General features: G+C 41.1%; 1 protein-coding gene across 1 annotated transcript; it reads left to right on the forward strand.

The window, feature by feature from the left end:
- Nucleotides 1-601: 601 nt before the first annotated feature.
- LOC117516484 (olfactory receptor 52N5-like) lies at nucleotides 602-1,526 on the forward strand. The gene has a single exon (XM_034177393.1). It carries the CDS (start codon nucleotides 602-604, stop codon nucleotides 1,523-1,525), a length of 924 nt encoding a protein of 307 aa, XP_034033284.1. The 3' UTR covers nucleotide 1,526.
- The last annotated feature ends 19,303 nt before the right edge of the window (nucleotides 1,527-20,829 follow it).

The following is a 20,829-nucleotide window of genomic DNA, read 5'->3' on the forward strand; positions in this document are numbered from 1 at the left end:
TGTGACTGTGTTTCTAGTCTTTTGTTTTTTCATGCAGTCTGGTTTAATTATTATTATTTTTGAAGGTTTAAATTTCCAACTTATTGCATTATTGTGTCAGAATTCAGCCCTTGTGTACTCTGTTAGCATCAGTTCATAAATTTTCTTTCCATGACCTTCTCTGGGATCATCTCTATAGAGAACCAGACTTTCAGTGCAGTTATCCTGAATCTGGAAGGGTTAAAGGTCAGCCTCCAGTCTCCTCTTCTCTCAACCTTTGTGAATTCAAATTATTGCAGCCTTAATGTTCATATAGTCATGGTTAGAAATAACCACACGTTCTTTAAGTACAGAACCTCACCTCCTCAGACCCTGCCTCCACATACAGGGGCATCGTTTTTATTTCACAAAACCTGATTCCTGTTCAAGCTCAGGTTTTAGGAGTTTAATTTGAGCTCTTAAATGAACATGATTTTACAAATTTTGTTTACTTAGAATTTTTTATCTCAAAGGTTATTGAAAAACAAAAATACTTATAATACTTTCAAATTTAAAAATTATATTCCAATTGACCTCAACATTTTCTTTGGCCTTAATGATTCATTATTGTGGTTTCAGGATGATGGAAAACTACACCTACAATAGTTTGACACTACAGCTGGAGAGACTAAATATCTCTGAGGATTACGTTCATGCCGTCTTTGTCGTCGTCTTTTTCACCTTCATGTTTATTATGGTGGCAAACGCAGGCATCACACTTCTGATTTTTATCAATAAGAACCTTCACCAGCCCATGTTTCTGCTTTACTGTAACCTGTCACTTAACGACATCCTGGGAAACTGTGTCGCGATACCACATTTACTCTCAGACATGTTGATGTCCACATCTGAACGCATCATTAATTTTCACGAGTGTGTCGTCCAAGCATTCATTTTACATTTATGCGCAACTACTGCTCACACTGTGCTCATGATTATGGCTTTTGACAGATACGTGGCCATCTGTAATCCTCTTCACTACACCACCATCATGACCAGTAAGATGGTGTGGAAGCTGTCGCTCTCTGCCTGGGGAGTGGGTTTTGTTCTGGTCGGGATTCTGATCGGTCTGTCCGTCCGACTCAACAGATGCAGGACTCTGATCACAAATCTTTACTGTGACAACGCCTCACTGTTCAAACTATCCTGTGACAGTGTCATCATCAATAATGTTTACGGTCTCACCTTCACTGTGGTCTTACTTACATCTTCTATCAGCAGCATCGTTCTCACATACACTAAGATTACAGTCGTCTGTCTGACCAGTAAGAACAAATCTCTGAACAAGAAGGCCTTAAAGACCTGCAGCACTCATCTCATCGTCTATCTGATCATGTTTATTTGTGGAATGATGATCGTTGTCCTGCATCGCTTCCCACAGTTCTCTTATTACAGGAAATTCTCTTCCATTTTGTTCCGTATGATCCCAAGTAGCCTCCAGCCCATCATTTATGGAATACAATCAGAAGAAATCCGCAAATCTGTGTTGAAATTATTCAGAAATTAAACTTTTTGGCATGAGAATGAAGCATTTTGTGATTAAGTATGAAGTGAAAATCATAAAATAAAATTTCAGATGTATTGTGTTTGTGGTTTTTAATAATGAAATCCGAATATTGATTGAACTTATGGGTGGGGTGATGGTCTAGTGGTTAAGCATGGGCATGAGACCAGAGCAATCCTCGGTTCAAATTCCCAGCCTGATGTAAAATCACTAAGGGCCCTAGTTGCTCCTGGTGTGTGGTGAGTACCTTGTTATGGCAGGCACGCTCACATCAGGGTGAATGTGACGCATTATTGTGAAGCACTTTGAGCGTCTGATGCAGATGGAAATGCGCTATATAAATGCAGTCCATTTACATTCTCTCATCAGTTCATGTCATCACAAAATCAAGTAGACAGTTTTCTGTAATTTCTTGTAATTTCTAATTACGCACACCCTCGGCTTCCGAAACCACTCTCCTTGATAGGAGTTGGACCTTATTCTAGCTCTGGAGTTGCCCAGAGGGATGAGGCGTGGGCGGGTTGGGGATACTCACGAGTCCCCAGCTGAGCGCCGCTATGTTGGAGTTTACTCCAGTAGACGAGAGAGGGCCGCCTCCCTGCATCTTTGGGTGGCGGGGGGGAACTCTGACTGTTGTTTGTGCGTATGCACCAAACAGCATTTTGGAGTATTCGGCCTTCTTGGAGTCCCTGAATGGAGTCCTCTATGGCGCTCCGGTGAGAGACTCCATTTTTCTGCTGGGGGATTTCAAAGCACACGTGGGCAATGACAGAGACACCTGGAGAGGTGTGATTGGGAGAATTGGCCTCCCTGATCTAAACACAAATGGTCGTTTGCTATTGGACTTCTGTGCTAGTCACGGACTGTCCATAACGAACATCATGTTCGAACATAAGGATGCTCATAAGCATGGTGGCACAGTTCCAATAATCCGATAACAGATAATTATCGAAGATAACATTTTCATTATCGGATTATCTTTTTAGATAACTTTAAAAACCATTATCACACTAATTATCTTCCAATGATTTTTGTCTGGTAATTTAGACCGATAACGTAGTAAACAAAGCTGAACAGCAACAAACATTTCTAAAATTGAAAATCAGTTGAGCACCTACCTGATAAAAGTTTCATAACAGATGTATGGTTCCACCCTCTGCAAACAGAAGACAGCTGCTTCTATAAACACTATCCTCTGCAGGCAAAAGAAAACCTGGTTTTTAAGAAAAGAAAAGAAAAAAGAAAAATCATTTCCTTTAACACCATACTGATATGCTGGCAATATCACCCAAGTCATCCAGAGTCATACATTTTTAAACTTATGGTTCAAATTTTAACCAACTAATTTTGGACAAGTTATTTAAAATTATTGTCATGTCTGAAGTTTTATAAAGTGAAAACAACAGATATATGTTTTAGTTTAAAGTAAAGTGCTAATTTTTAAGGTTTTAGTGTGGACATGCTGTGCCAAGCAGTGCATTATGGGTAGGATTAGTACGTTCACGACAGGACAAATGCATTTCAGACACTCTGTTCAGGCTCCACGGACAACAGCATTAAACTCTAGTGCCTAAAACTCTCGTGAATATATTCTCTGGGTTTATAGACGTTATTGTATTTGCTTTTGTTAAATTCCACGCATCTTAAATGTCGCAGCAGACATGGATTATCTGGAATTTTGTTTAAAATATTTTTATTAGAGGCATGAACAGTATTTAAACATGCATTTTGACAGTTTTTTTATATTATAATGAGGCTTGCTAAGTAAACAAATATAAACATCACTCACACTTCCATTCCCTCTTCAGTAATAATATTAAAAAGTAAATATATAAAAAAAACAAAATTGAACTTAAAGTCCTATTACTCCACAAATATTAATACATGAACATAGAACCCCCTGACACCCTCCCTTACCCACCCCTTACTGCACATGCTAGCCATTTTCTAGAAACGATAACAAGGGCTGCCAAATCCTGTTGAAAATGTTTATGTCATTATTAAGTGAATATCGTATTCTCTCAAGGTGTAATGTACCTGTCAGTTCTGTGACCCACTTCTTAAATGTGGGAGTGTCACTGCCTTTCCAAAACTGTAGAATGAGCTTCTTCGCAATAACTAAAGAGTATGCTACAAACACAATTGTGCATGGTTCATATTCCTTGTTGGATTGGATTGGGGGATATTCTGACTTTTAGAACTTTTGATAGAAAATCAAAAATATTGCCCACAATGGCTGTAACTTAGAGCAGAGTGCATAGGAATGAAGTAATGTGCCTTGCTCCGTCATACATTTTTCACACAAAGGTGAACTTGTTGGGTAAATTTGATGAATTTTCAATCTTGAATAATGTAACCTATGCACAATCTTGTATTGTATTAAGCAGTGATGAGCATTTATTGAAATATTGCTTATATTGAGTAAAGCCTGTTTCCAAATTTCTTCACTAATAGCTACCCCAAATTCCTTCTTCCACTCTTCTTTGATATGAACAGTCGATGGATTACCTACTTCTTGGAGTATACTATAAATTGCCGATATTCTCAACTCGGGGCCTGAGCTTTCACTTAGACATCTATCCAATACATCTGGAACAATATTTTGGTATTGTGGTATAAAAGACCTGATATAATTTCATATTTATAAATACCTAAAGAAATGACTGTTTGATAATCAAATCTTTCTTGTAATTGTTGAAATGTCAACAAAGAGTTGTCCAAATAAAGGTCTTTAATCACACACAGGCCCAATTCTCTCCATAAATAAAAAGCTCCATCTGTATATGAAGGGTGAAACGAAGGGTTGGATGAGATAGGTAGGTACAGCGAAAATGTTTTAAGTTTCAAGTGTTTTAACATCTGTTTCAAAACTCTCACCGTATTATCAATCAATCAATCAATTTTTTTATATAGCGCCAAATCACAACAAACAGTTGCCCCAAGGCGCTTTATATTGTAAGGCAAGGCCATACAATAATTATGTAAAACCCCAACGGTCAAAACGACCCCCTGTGAGCAAGCACTTGGCTACAGTGGGAAGGAAAAACTCCCTTTTAACAGGAAGAAACCTCTAGCAGAACCAGGCTCAGGGAGGGGCAGTCTTCTGCTGGGACTGGATGGGGCTGAGGGAGAGAACCAGGAAAAAGACATGCTGTGGAGGGGAGCAGAGATCGATCACTAATGATTAAATGCAGAGTGGTGCATACAGAGCAAAAAGAGAAAGAAACAGTGCATCATGGGAACCCCCCAGAAGTCTACGTCTATAGCAGCATAACTAAGGGATGGTTCAGGGTCACCTGATCCAGCCCTAACTATAAGCTTTAGCAAAAAGGAAAGTTTTAAGCCTAATCTTAAAAGTAGAGAGGGTGTCTGTCTCCCTGATCTGAATTGGGAGCTGGTTCCACAGGAGAGGAGCCTGAAAGCTGAAGGCTCTGCCTCCCATTCTACTCTTACAAACCCTAGGAACTACAAGTAAGCCTGCAGTCTGAGAGCGAAGCGCTCTATTGGGGTGATATGATACTACGAGGTCCCTAAGATAAGATGGGACCTGATTATTCAAAACCTTATAAGTAAGAAGAAGAATTTTAAATTCTATTCTAGAATTAACAGGAAGCCAATGAAGAGAGGCCAATATGGGTGAGATATGCTCTCTCCTTCTAGTCCCCGTCAGTACTCTAGCTGCAGCATTTTGAATTAACTGAAGGCTTTTTAGGGAACTTTTAGGACAACCTGATAATAATGAATTACAATAGTCCAGCCTAGAGGAAATAAATGCATGAATTAGTTTTTCAGCATCACTCTGAGACAAGACCTTTCTGATTTTAGAGATATTGCGTAAATGCAAAAAAGCAGTCCTACATATTTGTTTAATATGCGCTTTGAATGACATATCCTGATCAAAAATGACTCCAAGATTTCTCACAGTATTACTAGAGGTCAGGGTAATGCCATCCAGAGTAAGGATCTGGTTAGACACCATGTTTCTAAGATTTGTGGGGCCAAGTACAATAACTTCAGTTTTATCTGAGTTTAAAAGCAGGAAATTAGAGGTCATCCATGTCTTTATGTCTGTAAGACAATCCTGCAGTTTAGCTAATTGGTGTGTGTCCTCTGGCTTCATGGATAGATAAAGCTGGGTATCATCTGCGTAACAATGAAAATTTAAGCAATACCGTCTAATAATACTGCCTAAGGGAAGCATGTATAAAGTGAATAAAATTGGTCCTAGCACAGAACCTTGTGGAACTCCATAATTAACTTTAGTCTGTGAAGAAGATTCCCCATTTACATGAACAAATTGTAATCTATTAGACAAATATGATTCAAACCACTGCAGCGCAGTGCCTTTAATACCTATGGCATGCTCTAATCTCTGTAATAAAATTTTATGGTCAACAGTATCAAAAGCGCACTGAGGTCTAACAGAACAAGCACAGAGATGAGTCCACTGTCCGAGGCCATAAGAAGATCATTTGTAACCTTCACTAATGCTGTTTCTGTACTATGATGAATTCTAAAACCTGACTGAAACTCTTCAAATAGACCATTCCTCTGCAGATGATCAGTTAGCTGTTTTACAACTAACCTTTCAAGAATTTTTGAGAGAAAAGGAAGGTTGGAGATTGGCCTATAATTAGCTAAGATAGCTGGGTCAAGTGATGGCTTTTTAAGTAATGGTTTAATTACTGCCACCTAAAAGCCTGTGGTACATAGCCAACTAACAAAGATAAATTGATCATATTTAAGATCGAAGCATTAAATAATGGTAGGGCTTCCTTGAGCAGCCTGGTAGGAATGGGGTCTAATAAACATGTTGATGGTTTGGATGAAGTAACTAATGAAATAACTCAGACAGAACATCGGAGAGAAAGAGTCCTAACTATCTAATGATAGGATTATTATTATAACGCTCACCAGTCTGTGGCGGGAGAAAGTAGTATTGCCCCTATAGAGTATGGAAGACAATCCTCTCGTTCCATCTGCAGCCCTTTAGGGATCAGGGCTGTGTCATCAAGAAGACAAGAGATTGTTTTTATGTTTACAGCCCAATAGTAATGCATAAAGCTAGGAAGGGATAGTCCTCCAAGAATTTTGTGTAACATGGGTACATTTTGTAGCAAATACAAAAATTGTGGGAGGAATACCATTTTTATTGCGTTCACCCTGCCTACAAGTGAAATGGGAAGTGTCTTCCAAAACAGAATATTATCTTTCAGCTTTCCTAGCAATGGGGTAAAGTTATTACTTAAAAGTGAGCCATAAAATGTTGTTATTGTTATACCTAAATATGTAATTTTTTCTGAGGCCACTTTAAAAGGGAGAGATGCAAGCCAATCAGACCGGTCCAAACTTACAGGCAGTAGCTCACTTTTACCCCAGTTAATCCTATACCCGGAAAAAGTTCCAAATTCGTTGATGACTGAAAGAATAGCCGGGATAGAGATCTGTGGTTGTGTCACATATAATAAAATGTCATCCGCGTATAAAGAGATTTTATTCAATGTATATTTTGTGTTATAACCATGTATTTGAGGTTTTCTATGAATAGATTTTGCCAGGGGTTCTAGTGAGTAATGGACTTAAAACACAACCCTGCCTTATACCTCTCCAGAGCTTAAATTGGGAGGATAATGTTTGGTTTGTATGTATTTTGGCTGAGGGGTCCTTGTAGAGCACTTTAATCCATGAAATGAAATTATTTCACAGTTCAAACTTTTCCAAAACAGCAAAGAGGTAAGGCCATTCAAGTTAGTTGAATGCCTTTTCGGCATCTAAACTAAGCAGTACTAATTCCTGTTGCATTCTGGGAGAGTAAATTATGTTGAACAAACGCCTAAGATTACTATGTGAGCACGTGTCTGGGACAAAGCCAGTCTGATCAGAGTCGACCAGTTTCCCCATCACTTTGCTGAGTCTTTTTGCCCAGATTTTAGCCAGGATTTTCTGATCTGAATTTAACAGTGAGATTTGTCTATATGAAGCTGTAAAGGGGTTCATAGAACAATTTAAAACAATCATTTATATTCTTGTGATTTGCTTCCTCTGACCAGCCTGAAAAGAAATTATGCAGCCTCTGATGTATGCCTTATAGGTGTTAAAGATTTTGTATATATGTTATCACTGTTAAACATTTGTACCTTTGTCTTCTTTCATATGAAACGTTATTGTGGCTGTTTTGCACCAGTCTTAAGATAACCCTGAGAATGCACATATTATTCAACTTTGTTTTAGCATGCTGGGGTCAGGCGAACTGGGAGTAAAGAACTGGAGGTTGTTTGACTGTTGTGAATTTATGGCCTTGTGATATGTGATGCTTAGTGTGAAGAACAGGACACTCCAGGCAGATGCAGAACAGATGATAAGTGCAACAAACGAACGGGATGTGCTGACCTTCGACGATAAGATTAAAGGAAAGAAACTGTTTTTCCTTACAGCTGCACTCATTGACGTATGTGTTTATGTTACGGGAAGAAACTTGTCTTGCGTTGTTCCCCCCACCCTTAGGACAAGTTTTATGATGTGGTTAGGGCTTCTCCAATAAAAAGAGCAGGAGCGCAGGCCAGACTTTAGTGTAGCTTTGGTGTACAGCCTGACTGCACTCCTCGAGAGCTAAAATTTGACTTTCTGTCTCACTGGCGTTTCTTGACTCTGTTTGTCTTGTTAAAGGTTTTAAGAATGTTTGGAGGAGAAAATACCCAACATTGACTGGAGGCTACGTCCGGGATCTCAACAATACCGGAGGTGTCCGGCGGGGGTCGTCAAGTCCAGACGAAAATCCTTGGCCAAGTTCCGATCGATTGATCGTGTCTGCAGTTGTCGACCGCCGTTGGCATCGTCTGGTTGACGAGATTTTCCCGAAGAAGACAGACAGGAAGTCGAGTCAGTGAGTAGAATTTCTTTGTAACAGTACTGAGTGAATGGTGATCAGATCACATAAACAGTTAAATTCCGCAAGCGATGATACAGAATCGTCTGTTAATGAAACACAGTTAAACTCTGTAAGGAGGTCGGACTCCTCTACGATGGCGAGGAACGCACGTAGTTAAATTCCGAAGGAGGGTGCGGACTCCTCTGTTTATATACGCGTACCGGTAGGGAATAAAAGTGTGATCACATAAACAGTTAAACTCCGTAAACGATGGCGTGGAATCGTCTGTTAATGTAAAGCAGTTAAACTCCGCGAGGAGGGCGGACTCCTCTACGGTTTGCGAAGGACGCACGTAGTTAAATTCCGGAAGGAGGGTACGGACTCCTCTGTTTTAAATACGAAGTAATACCGGTTTTGAGAATAAAAGTGTGAGAGTGTAATACTTTGGACAACGTAAGTGACAACCGTGTGTGTGGAAGCAGAGGCAAGTGATTCCGCTTCCTACGGGGAGGTGAAAGGAATCAACCACACGACGGACTGTTAAGTGTCACGTCCAAAGAAAGTGAAAAACTTCAGATTTAGAACACCCTAGGTGTGCCCCCATCTGAAGTCCAAATTATAACAAAGAATAATAATAAAAATGGGGGGAAAGACGTCTAAAAATAAGGAAAATTTATCAACTGACGACTGGAAATTTATGGAAGCAAAAAATCCAAAAGCAACTAAGAAATTGGAGACCTGGATAAATAAACATGACTTTGACGGATGACTGAACCTGACTAGTATTCAGAAGTTGAAGGAAAGGTCAGAAGAGGAACATAAAGGTGATAAGAAAAAGAAGCAGAAAATAGGGGCAGATTTAGTGGAGAACAGACAGAAGGGAGCAGAGAAGCGACGATTAGAGAAAGCAAGGAAAAAGAAAGGCGTAGGTAAGGCAGAAGAAGATGTGATAATTCAGCACAGAGAACCAGAACAACCTCAACAACCACCGTCGGCTGGATCGTCGGTAACAACACAGTTATATCCTCCTCTACCAAAGGATGATGACGTACCGCCACCACAGTATGATTTGGCAGTAAAACCTAAGGTAAAAAGTGAAAAACAAGAAAAGCCACAAACACGCAGTCAAACAAAAGTGCCTACAGCTCCTCCCATGGAGGAACACAGTGACCAGGACGGTGCCTATCCTATGATAGAAGTACCAAATCCTCGTGGAGGCACAGCAGGACATCGACCAACCATGCTCGTATATCGGACATGGAATGCTGATGATATTAAAGCAGCAGTCGACATGATATCATCACCACATGTCGATATTGAAGGATTTATGCAAGACATAGAAAATATAAGAAAATCTTACCACCTCGATGGCGTTGAAGTCCAACAAGTATGGATGAAAGCATGTGGCCCTAAATGGAGTCAGGTATGCGGAGATTGGAATCCTGTAGACCGGGATGGCGTACCGGTGCAACATGATGATCCAGTCTTGAAATTAGGAAATTGGACTGAGGAAGGGTTTAAGGCTGTCCATTCGCAGTTAGAAGCCACGTCCCTTATGGCCTTCCAGAACCGTATTGCTCTGGATATGTTGTTGGCAGAAAAAGGAGGTGTTTGTGCCATGTTCGGAGAACAATGCTGCACATTCATTCCCAACAACACAGCTGCAGATGGCAGCCTCACTCAAGCCATCGACGGGCTGAGGACGTTGAACAGGAAGATGAAAGAGCACAGTGGAGTAAACACCGAAGGCTGGGATTGGTGGCTGGAAGGGATGGGAAAATGGAGGTCTTTGATTTCTTCACTATTAGTGTCTATAGCAGTATTTGCTGCGATTCTACATTGTGTGTGATGTTGTTGTATTCCATGTCTTCGAGGCCTTGTAAATAGAATGATAACCACAGCAATAGGTCCAGGACCAGGAGGGGGACCAGCTTCATATCCACTCCTGGGGCAAAACGACGACGAGGAGGAAGAGGGCTCTCATGACCTGTACCCAGACCAATGGAAGTATGATGACCCAGACACCGATGATGATGACAATGATGACATAACTTCTGGGGTGTAAGCCTGTAGAACATACCATGATGAACCTCTTAGTGAAAATCTCAAAAGAAGTGCTAAGCTGGGTGATGCCTACTATATGTTTAACAGGTGATAAACAGGAGGGGAATGTTAAAGATTTTGTATATATGTTATCACTGTTAAACATTTGTACCTTGTCTTCTTTCTTATGAAAAACGTTATTGTGCTGTTTTGCACCAGTCTTAAGATAACCCTGAGAATGCACATATTATTCAACTTTGTTTTTAGCATGCTGGGGGTCAGGCTGAACTGGGAGTAAAGAACTGGAGGTTGTTTTGACTGTTGTGAATTTATGGCCTTGTGATATGTGATGCTTAGTGTGAAGAACAGGACACTCCAGGCAGATGCAGAACAGATGATAAGTGCAACAAACGAACGGGATGTGCTGACCTTCGACGATAAGATTAAAGGAAAGAAGCTGTTTTTCCTTACAGCTGCACTTATTGACGTATGTGTTTATGTTACGGGAAGAAACTTGTCTTGCGTTGTTCCCCCCACCCTTAGGACAAGTTTTATGATGTGGTTAGGGCTTCTCCAATAAAAAGAGCAGGAGCGCAGGCCAGACTTTAGTGTAGCTTTGGTGTACAGCCTGACTGCACTCCTCGCGAGCTAAAATTTGACTTTCTGTCTCACTGGCGTTTCTTGACTCTGTTTGTCTTGTTAAAGGTTTTAAGAATGTTTGGAGGAGAAAATACCCAACAATAGGTTTCCCAGAGAGTACCTTGTGAGGTATCTTCCAAATCATTTGAATCAAAAAATACATTAGTGTGTAGTTTTAAGTAATCTTTGAATTTTGTATTATTTAAAAGTTGAGGGTCAAACCTCCAACCCCTCTCTGAGTTCACTAAGTTGCACAGCGACAAAGGAGTGTATGTAGCACAAGGAGATGATGAAATATATTACCAACAGGGTAACTTAAGACAGCAGAAGAAGTGGAAACGCCCCCAAAAGCCATGGCAGAACAGACAAGGTGGACAGCCACAACGTCAAGGACCATGGCAACCGCAACAGCAGCGCAGACAGGGAGGGCCACCACGTGGTCCCCTGATTTGTTGGAACTGTGGAAGAGAGGGACACATGTCTAGAAATTGTTCGAATCCACCTGCTGATGGCGCAGCAGGAAGAATTCCACAACGGAATAATCCTCCACAACCACAGTATCCACAATGACTAGATTCCATAATCCATGGCACCACTTCAGACAGCGAATCTGAGTGCGATATGGATTTATGTGCCTTACTGGGAAATCCAGTACCAAAACCGGAAGTGACTTTGTTAGTAAATGGACAACCAGTGGTATTTCTTTGTGACACAGGAGCATGTAGAACCACATGTAATAACAACATACCTGTCCATAAACTAAGCAACGAAACCTTCAGGGTTCGCTCTGCAAATGGACAAACATCAGACGTCCCTATTACTAAACCCATAACCTTGGAAGATCCCTTTGGAATGGCGTGTACAATGCCATTGTTGAACATGCCACAGTGTCCCGTAAATCTGCTAGGACGAGACGGATTGACTGCATTGGGCTTGTCCATAATTGTGGAACAAGGGAAATTAGTTGTTAAGCGCACAGGTGGTGTTAACATGGTGAGAGAAGAAAGCGATGACCCCACATTCCACTATTACTATACATTTGACATTTCTGAAGAAGATGCTGCAGGATGGGGTAAAGATGTCGTCTTGCAAGCAACAGCCCTACTGAAACATCCTGAACAAAAGATGTCACCACCTGACCTGCATGTCACAATGTGGCATAAAGATCCTCCAGGTCCGGATGGTGACTATGAAAACAAATTGAAAGACATTTCACCTGTGAAGCTGACAATGACAGATTTGATTCATGATGGCAACTCCACAGCTGTCATAACAGTGACAGGTGCCACTGAAGATGTTTTAAAATTGAGATTCACAGGTATGCCATTACATGTGTCACTTTGTAAACCATATTTGACAGAATGGCAAGATTTGGGACTGATAGTCATGACAGCTTTGTCAGCCACTGATTGGAGCAGAGTTGGACCACGAACGGAGTTCAGCCCATCAACTAAATTGTATAAAGTGCCAGTTAATGTCTCATTAGTGCTGACAGCCGGAACACATATTGATGTGTCCACTTCACAATCCTGAGTGTTTCAGTTGAGTCCTGAAGAAGATGATCTTCTTTCTTCAGTACCATCAGGATTGTGGACAACAGGTCCTTCAGACGTAGGACTGATTAAAAATGCACAACCTGTAGTTATAAGACCAAAAACAGAATACAGACCATGTGTAAGACAATATCCATTGAAACCTGATGCAATTGAAGGAATTAGGCCAGTAATATAGGATTTGTTAGCAGCAGGAGTAATAGTGCCATGCCCAGATTCACCATGTAACACACCCATATTTCCTGTAATAAAGGCTCCGCCCTCAGTGGGATGGAGAATGATTCAAGATCTGCAGGCAGTAAATGCTGCTGTGATTAAAAGAGCACCATGTGTTCCAGACCCACACACCTTGTTAAATTCGCTGAGACCAAATTCTAATAGTTTCTCAGTAATTGACATAAGTAATGCATTTTTCTCTGTGCCAGTACACCCAGATAGTCAATTCTGGTTTGCGTTTACCTTTAAAGGACAACGATATACATTTACCAGATTACCGCAGGGTTACGCAGAGAGTCCAACTATTTATTCTCAAGTCATGTCAGCATGTTTAGCCAATTTCGTTCCACCGGCAGATAGCCAACTATTAGTGTATGTTGATGACATTTTGATTGCCTCTGACACATGAGAAAACTGCATAACTGACACAGTAGCATTATTATGTTTCTTATTTAATAATGGCCACAAAGTGAGTAAAAACAAAGTTCAGTTGTGTAGGGATAAAGTAAAATATTTAGGACATGAATTATCAGCCACAGGGCGTACTATCCTGTCTGACAGGAAGGAAGCGATTTTATATGCTCCGAAACCACAAACTAAAAGACAGATGATGTCATTTCTTGGACTGACTAATTACTGCAGGGCATGGATTCCCTGCTATGCAGAATTGACTAGTCCACTTTCTGATTTGATGTACAAAGATGATATTTCAATGTCAACTGTGCTGAAATGGAACAAAGAAGCTGAGGAAGCTTTTGTAAAAGTAAAACAAACGTTAGTGTCATCTACAGTTTTGACACTACCAGATTATAGTAAACCATTTACTCAAACAGTGGATTGTAAAAATAATTTTATGACAAGTGTCTTAGTACAGTCACATGGTACAAAATTACAACCAGTGGCTTACTATTCTTCCAAATTGGATACAGTAGCAAGTGCATTGCCTCACTGCGTGCGAGCTGTAATTGCAGCCTCTATGGCTGTTCAAAGTAGAAGTAATGTTGTTCTATTCCATCAGCTGACATTGAAAGTTCCACATGCAGTTTCTGCACTTCTGTTGCAGACAAACATGAGCTTTTTGTCCCCAGCAAGACATCTTTCGTGCATGTCCTTGCTATTATCACAACCACACCTTACGGTAGAGCGCTGCACAACATTGAATCCATCCACATTGATACCTTTACCTGAGGATGGTGAGCCGCACAATTGTCTTGATGTAGCAACAGTCTGTATGAAAGCACGCCCAGACCTCCAGGACACACCCATCCCAAACAGTACAATTGTGTATGTGGATGGTTCTTCCACTAAAAATGCTTATGGACAAACACAATCTGGATATGCTGTTGTCACAAATTCAGAAGTATTGGATTCTGCTTCATTGCCATCGTCATTTTCAGCACAAGCAGCTGAATTAGTTGCTTTAACTGCAGCTTGCCATCTGTTTAAAGGTACGGCTGTAACAATTTATACAGACAGCCAGTACGCTTTCAGCACAGTGCATGTGTTTGCAAAACTGTGGGAAGAGCGTGGAATGGTGACATCATCTGGAAAAGCCGGTGACTCATGCCACTCTCCTAACTGCACTACTGAAAGCTGTGAAATTGCCTAAACAAATTGCTATATGCAAATGTGCGGCTCACACCAAAGACTCTGATATAGTTTCACAAGGAAATGATTTTGCTGACAGAGCTGCGAAGGCGGCAGCAGCAGCAGCTTCTTCTATTTTGTTGTACAGGAAACCACTCCAGATTTGCACTTAGGTCACATACTGCTTGCTGAGATGCAACAGCAGGCACCTGAGAAAGAAAGGCAGATGTGGTTAAACAAAGGAGCTACATTCGCAAATAATTTGTACTTATGACCACAAAAGAAACCCATATTGCCAAAAAAATATGTTTAAATGGGCAGCTATCATGAGCCATGGCGTGACGCATGTCTCATCAGGGGGTATGATATCGCAATTGCAATCTATTTTTTGTCTTTATGGGTTCGATGCATATGCAAAACAGCATTGTAGAGCATGCATGACATGTGCAAAACACAACTCACAAGGCAATTTGAGACCCCAAAGAGGCAAATTTCCAACACCACAATATCCCTTTCAAGTGATTCATATGGATTATATACAGCTGAGTAAACATGAAGGAAAAGAATTTTGTTTAGTCATAATTGATGCGTTCTCAAAATGGGTAGAATTGTTCCCCACAAAACATGCAGATGCACTTACAGTGGCTAAAGCATTGTGCAAAGACATCATTCCACGATTTGGAATACCAGAAACAGTCTATTCAGATAATGGAGCGCATTTTGTTAATACAATAGTGCAATACGTAGGAGAAGCGCTACAGATTAATCTCAAAATCATTGTGCTTATCATCCACAAAGTGCTGGATTAGTGGAAAGGATGAATGGAACAGTAAAAAAACAGACTTAGAAAGACAATGGAGGAGACAGGCAGACCATGGACACATTGTGTAGATTTGGTAAAAATGTATATAAACATAACTAGTACCATGGGGTTGACACCGTATGAAACATTGTTTGGCAGAAAATACCGAATGCCATATTATGGGCAAATTTGGGATGTACCTGAGGAAGCCAATTTGGCAGATTACATGAGGAAGATGTTAGAAAGACAACGAGGGAGAGTTTCAAACACTGATGATCCCATTTCTCCACAGGATGACCCTAAAGTGGTACCTGGAGACTGGGTGTTGATAAGAGCATCAAGAGAAAACACTGGCATTCACCTAAGTGGGAAGGGCCCCATCAAGTACTACTCACAACACCCACAGCTTTGAAAATTGGGGAAAGAAGTACATGGATTCATTTAACTCACTGTAAGAAAGTCATTTCTGCAGACACAGACAAACAGTAAGAACAGTAGGATAAGACTAGTAATAGTGTGTGAGCTTGGTGTTAAGATCCAGGCTAGACACGAAAGCTAGCAGAAGACATTAAGAAACCACTGTTCTGAACATAGGTGTGCTGTAGTGTGCAGAAATGGCGAAAGAAAAAACAAAAAGAACGAGGGTTCCTGGACCCCATGGACAGTCCTTATTATGCTACTTTTCTTTTTCGGATTGGGCTTATTATTAAAAGCCATAAGCACGGGACATGATAATAAGGATCACATCCGCAGATTGCAGAGACCAAAAAGAAGTAACGAAGACCCCAGTCCGATAATAAATGCCACAGTACATAGGTGTGATAGGAACAATGCGTACCGATTTGGTGTACAAGCCTGCATTCCTAGAAATGCTTCTGTGGTCATCTCTGTACCATATAGTGCTCTTACCCATGGAACATGGGATGGTGACAGAGGGACTAATTACGGAAATAGTTTCTCATGGTATATGACCAATGATCAACTAGATAAGAGATGGGAAACGTTGGTAGCCAATGAATGGAGTAGATGGACACCAGGATGGGCACAAACCGAGTGGGCTAAGTACCAGAGTCAAATTCTTAAAATGTATCAAACAGATGATAAGCTGTTTATAGTGGTGAATACCACAGAAAAAGGAACCATATTCCCACCTGATATAAAGGGAGACTGTTGGTTGTTCCTCCTTTGGGTATACAAATCAGGAAAAGATCCGTATTTCCATTTTTTCCTCTGTGAAACAGATAGAGTACAGCAACCAATATTGACAGAATTAAGTACGTCAAAGGGGGTGTCCATACAAGGCACAAAACACATGAAACAGATGACTGGTTCCTGGTAACCACAGGAATTAGTGGACAAAATAACAATTGGCTTTTAATGGCAGAACAAGCAGGACTAGCTACAAAGAAGGACTGTGTTGTATGTATGGGACCCAGACCTATATTACAGGTAATACCGGCAGCATTACCCACAGACTGTCTGTTGACTGTAATGACACAGACATACATTGCAGCGAGCAACGATTGTTCTAAGTGGGACAAGATCTATCCATTGACCAAATTGACTAAGATTAAACCTTTATTTTCAAGCAAAGTTGGGCATGCTAACCATACATGTGTAAACTTGACAGGGACAAGTAAGACTTTGGGTAGCTTAAACCACACTGCCTGGTGTAAGGATGTGGTCCATAGTAATCCCACATTCAAACCTGTCAGTAGGAGTGACGTATGGTGGTGGTGTGGTGATAACAGAATCTTTGACAGACTGCCAAGAAATGTGTCAGGTTATTGTGCATTAATATCATTATTGTTACCAGTTAAAGCCATGCCCATGACACCTGAAGAAGTCATGACATATACAGCCTCTCTCATTCCTGAAGACTGGCAGAAAGGCATAATCAGACATAGAGTAAAAAGAGATTGGAAAGGAGTGGGAGATCCAACATATATTGATGCGATAGGAGTCCCCAGAGGAGTGCCTGACGAGTATAAACTGGCTGATCAGATAGCAGCTGGATTCGAATCCTCCATCTGTTGGTGGTGTTCAATTAATAAGAACGTGGACAGAATAAACTACATCCACTACAATGTGCAGAAATTAGGAAATTGGACTGAGGAAGGGTTTAAGGCTGTCCATTCGCAGTTAGAAGCCACGTCCCTTATGGCCTTCCAGAACCGTATTGCTCTGGATATGTTGTTGGCAGAAAAAGGAGGTGTTTGTGCCATGTTCGGAGAACAATGCTGCACATTCATTCCCAACAACACAGCTGCAGATGGCAGCCTCACTCAAGCCATCGACGGGCTGAGGACGTTGAACAGGAAGATGAAAGAGCACAGTGGAGTAAACACCGAAGGCTGGGATTGGTGGCTGGAAGGGATGGGAAAATGGAGGTCTTTGATTTCTTCACTATTAGTGTCTATAGCCGTATTTGCTGCAGTTCTAACATTGTGTGGATGTTGTTGTATTCCATGTCTTCGAGGCCTTGTAAATAGAATGATAACCACAGCAATAGGTCCAGGACCAGGAGGGGGACCAGCTTCATATCCACTCCTGGGGCAAAACGACGACGAGGAGGAAGAGGGCTCTCATGACCTGTACCCAGACCAATGGAAGTATGATGACCCAGACACCGATGATGATGACAATGATGACATAACCTCTGGGGTGTAAGCCTGTAGAACATACCATGATGAACCTCTTAGTGAAAATCTCAAAAGAAGTGCTAAGCTGGGTGATGCCTACTATATGTTTAACAGGCGATAAACAGGAGGGGAATGTTAAAGATTTTGTATATATGTTATCACTGTTAAACATTTGTACCTTTGTCTTCTTTCTTATGAAAACGTTATTGTGCTGTTTTGCACCAGTCTTAAGATAACCCTGAGAATGCACATATTATTCAACTTTGTTTTAGCATGCTGGGGTCAGGCTGAACTGGGAGTAAAGAACTGGAGGTTGTTTTGACTGTTGTGAATTTATGGCCTTGTGATATGTGATGCTTAGTGTGAAGAACAGGACACTCCAGGCAGATGCAGAACAGATGATAAGTGCAACAAACGAACGGGATGTGCTGACCTTCGACGATAAGATTAAAGGAAAGAACTGTTTTCCTTACAGCTGCACTCATTGACGTATGTGTTTATGTTACGGGAAGAAACTTGTCTTGCGTTGTTCCCCCCACCCTTAGGACAAGTTTTATGATGTGGTTAGGGCTTCTCCAATAAAAAGAGCAGGAGCGCAGGCCAGACTTTAGTGTAGCTTTGGTGTACAGCCTGACTGCACTCCTCGCGAGCTAAAATTTGACTTTCTGTCTCACTGGCGTTTCTTGACTCTGTTTGTCTTGTTAAAGGTTTTAAGAATGTTTGGAGGAGAAAATACCCAACAATAGGTTCCCAGAGAGTACCTTGTGAGGTATCTTCCAAATCATTTGTATCAAAAAATACATTAGTGTGTAGTTTTAAGTAATCTTTGAATTTTGTATTATTTAAAAGTTGAGGGTCAAACCTCCAACCCCTCTCTGAGTTCACTAAGTTGCCTATTTTAAAAGTGAAAGTCACTGGGCAGTGATCCGATATAATTATGTTATGATATTTGGATTCACTGACAGAAGGAAGTATTTTACCACCAACCAAAAAATAATCAATCCTTGAATATACATTGTATACTTGAGAGTGGAAAGAGTACTCTCTCCCAGTTGGGTTGAGAGTCCGCCAAACATCGCATAAATTTGAATTTTTCATAAATGCTTTAACCAGATCCCTTGCTTTAAAATGTATTATTTTTTGAGTTTGTGATTTGTCTAAATATGGATCAAACACCCAATTAAAATCACCACCTATGATTAATTGCGCATTAGAAATGTCAGGTATTAGGCTAATGATTTTTCTAAAGAGTTCACAATCATCAAAATTAGGACCATAAATATTCACCATAATTATTGGGTTGGCGTGCAGCTCTCCCGTAACCAACACATATCTCCCATTTTTATCCACTACAGTAGATGTCTGTTTGAAAGCAACTCCTTTTTTAATGAGAACAACCACCCCCCTAGCTTTGGCTGAAAATGTTGAATGATATACCTGATTGATCCATCTGCATCTTAATGTATTATGCGCATCATTTTTTAAATGAGTCTCTTGTAAGAATATAATGTCTGCTTTGAGGCTTTTGAGATGGGATAAGACTTTTCCTTGCTGCACAGGCTCATTAACACCTTTCACATTCTAGGTACAGTAGGTCACAGAACCACTTCTATCATTTCCTACATATTGACTTTGTGTTGACATAAAACATTACCACGTTTATGTTATGTTTGGACGCAGGTTAGAGGAGCGAACCAGCATCTGACAAGGACCCAGCGCTAAAGAAACAGAGAGCGGTTCCAAAGAACATAACAGATTTATTTCAAGTGCAAATATATACATCAATGGTCTGGTTGGGTGGAGGACGGCGCGCTCTTCCCAGCGCCCAAGGGGATTGGAGCCCAAACGCTCTGGACCCAGAAATTCCCGCCGGCACCCCCCAGGTGGTTAATGAGTCGGACAGCGCCTGTTAAGGATGAGAGGTGAGGTAAGTCAACACTGTTCACACAAATACTGTTTAGGGTTCACACCATCAGCAAACACATTCAGGTTCTAATTCAGACTCAAATTACAGAAACAGCTCTCACAACCCGTGGAGGACCATCAATCCGCACGCCACGGCTGTGAAGAGCGAATTTACACAACTATCAGAGTAGCTCAAATATTGCTGCGTGCAAGACGCCAAATTACTACTGTTAATTACTCAAAGTCATTTAAAGCTTTAGTTACCTCTGAGGTGTGCTGATGGAGCGTGTCCCTCATCCATCTCCTTAACAGGCACGGTGCATCAAACCTGGAGCGATCCTCGGTGTCACAGTGTTAGACAAACGACCATCTCACAGCGGCAACAAGGTTGAGTCCCCAGCCCCTTACACAGAGCAGTCATGGCTTAAATATAGTACATCATTAGGATATCTACTTCAGCTGGAAGTCCTTTGGAACTGCACGTGAACTGCTGATCAGGATATCCACTTCAGCTGGTAGTCCTTTAGCTCTGCACGTGAACTGCTCATCAGGTGCATCCTCTTCAGCTGGTAGTCCTTTAGCTTTGCACGTGAACTGCTCATCAGGTGCATCCTCTTCAGCTGGTAGTCCTTTAGCTCTGCACGTGAACTGCTCATCAGGTGCATCCTCTTCATCTGGTAGTCCTTTAGCTCTGCACATGAACTGCTCATCAGGTGCATGGGGTTGGCGTGATGACAGTGGAGGGTGAGAGATGCATCATCCATCATCACAGCTTCAGACACGCCCCCCACAAACCACCTGGAGTGCACACAAAACACACAAACAGTATCTTGGCCAGCCAAACCCCCCAAAACATAACAGTTTATTTGTTATGTGCATGTGCAGTTCCTCCCCCTCCCCATTTGTAAAACCCCACTGAACAAAAAAAACAGAGCAAAACATAACACGTAAATACTGCATCCTAAAAAAGGGGGGATGCCACGACTATAAAAAGAAAAGAAAAAACAAACTAAAACTAAGCTCTTTATCTTAACTTCCAAAACCACAATCAA

The sequence above is a fragment of the Thalassophryne amazonica genome, chromosome 9 (genome assembly GCF_902500255.1).
Source record: "Thalassophryne amazonica chromosome 9, fThaAma1.1, whole genome shotgun sequence".
NCBI classification, from domain to species: domain Eukaryota; kingdom Metazoa; phylum Chordata; class Actinopteri; order Batrachoidiformes; family Batrachoididae; genus Thalassophryne; species Thalassophryne amazonica.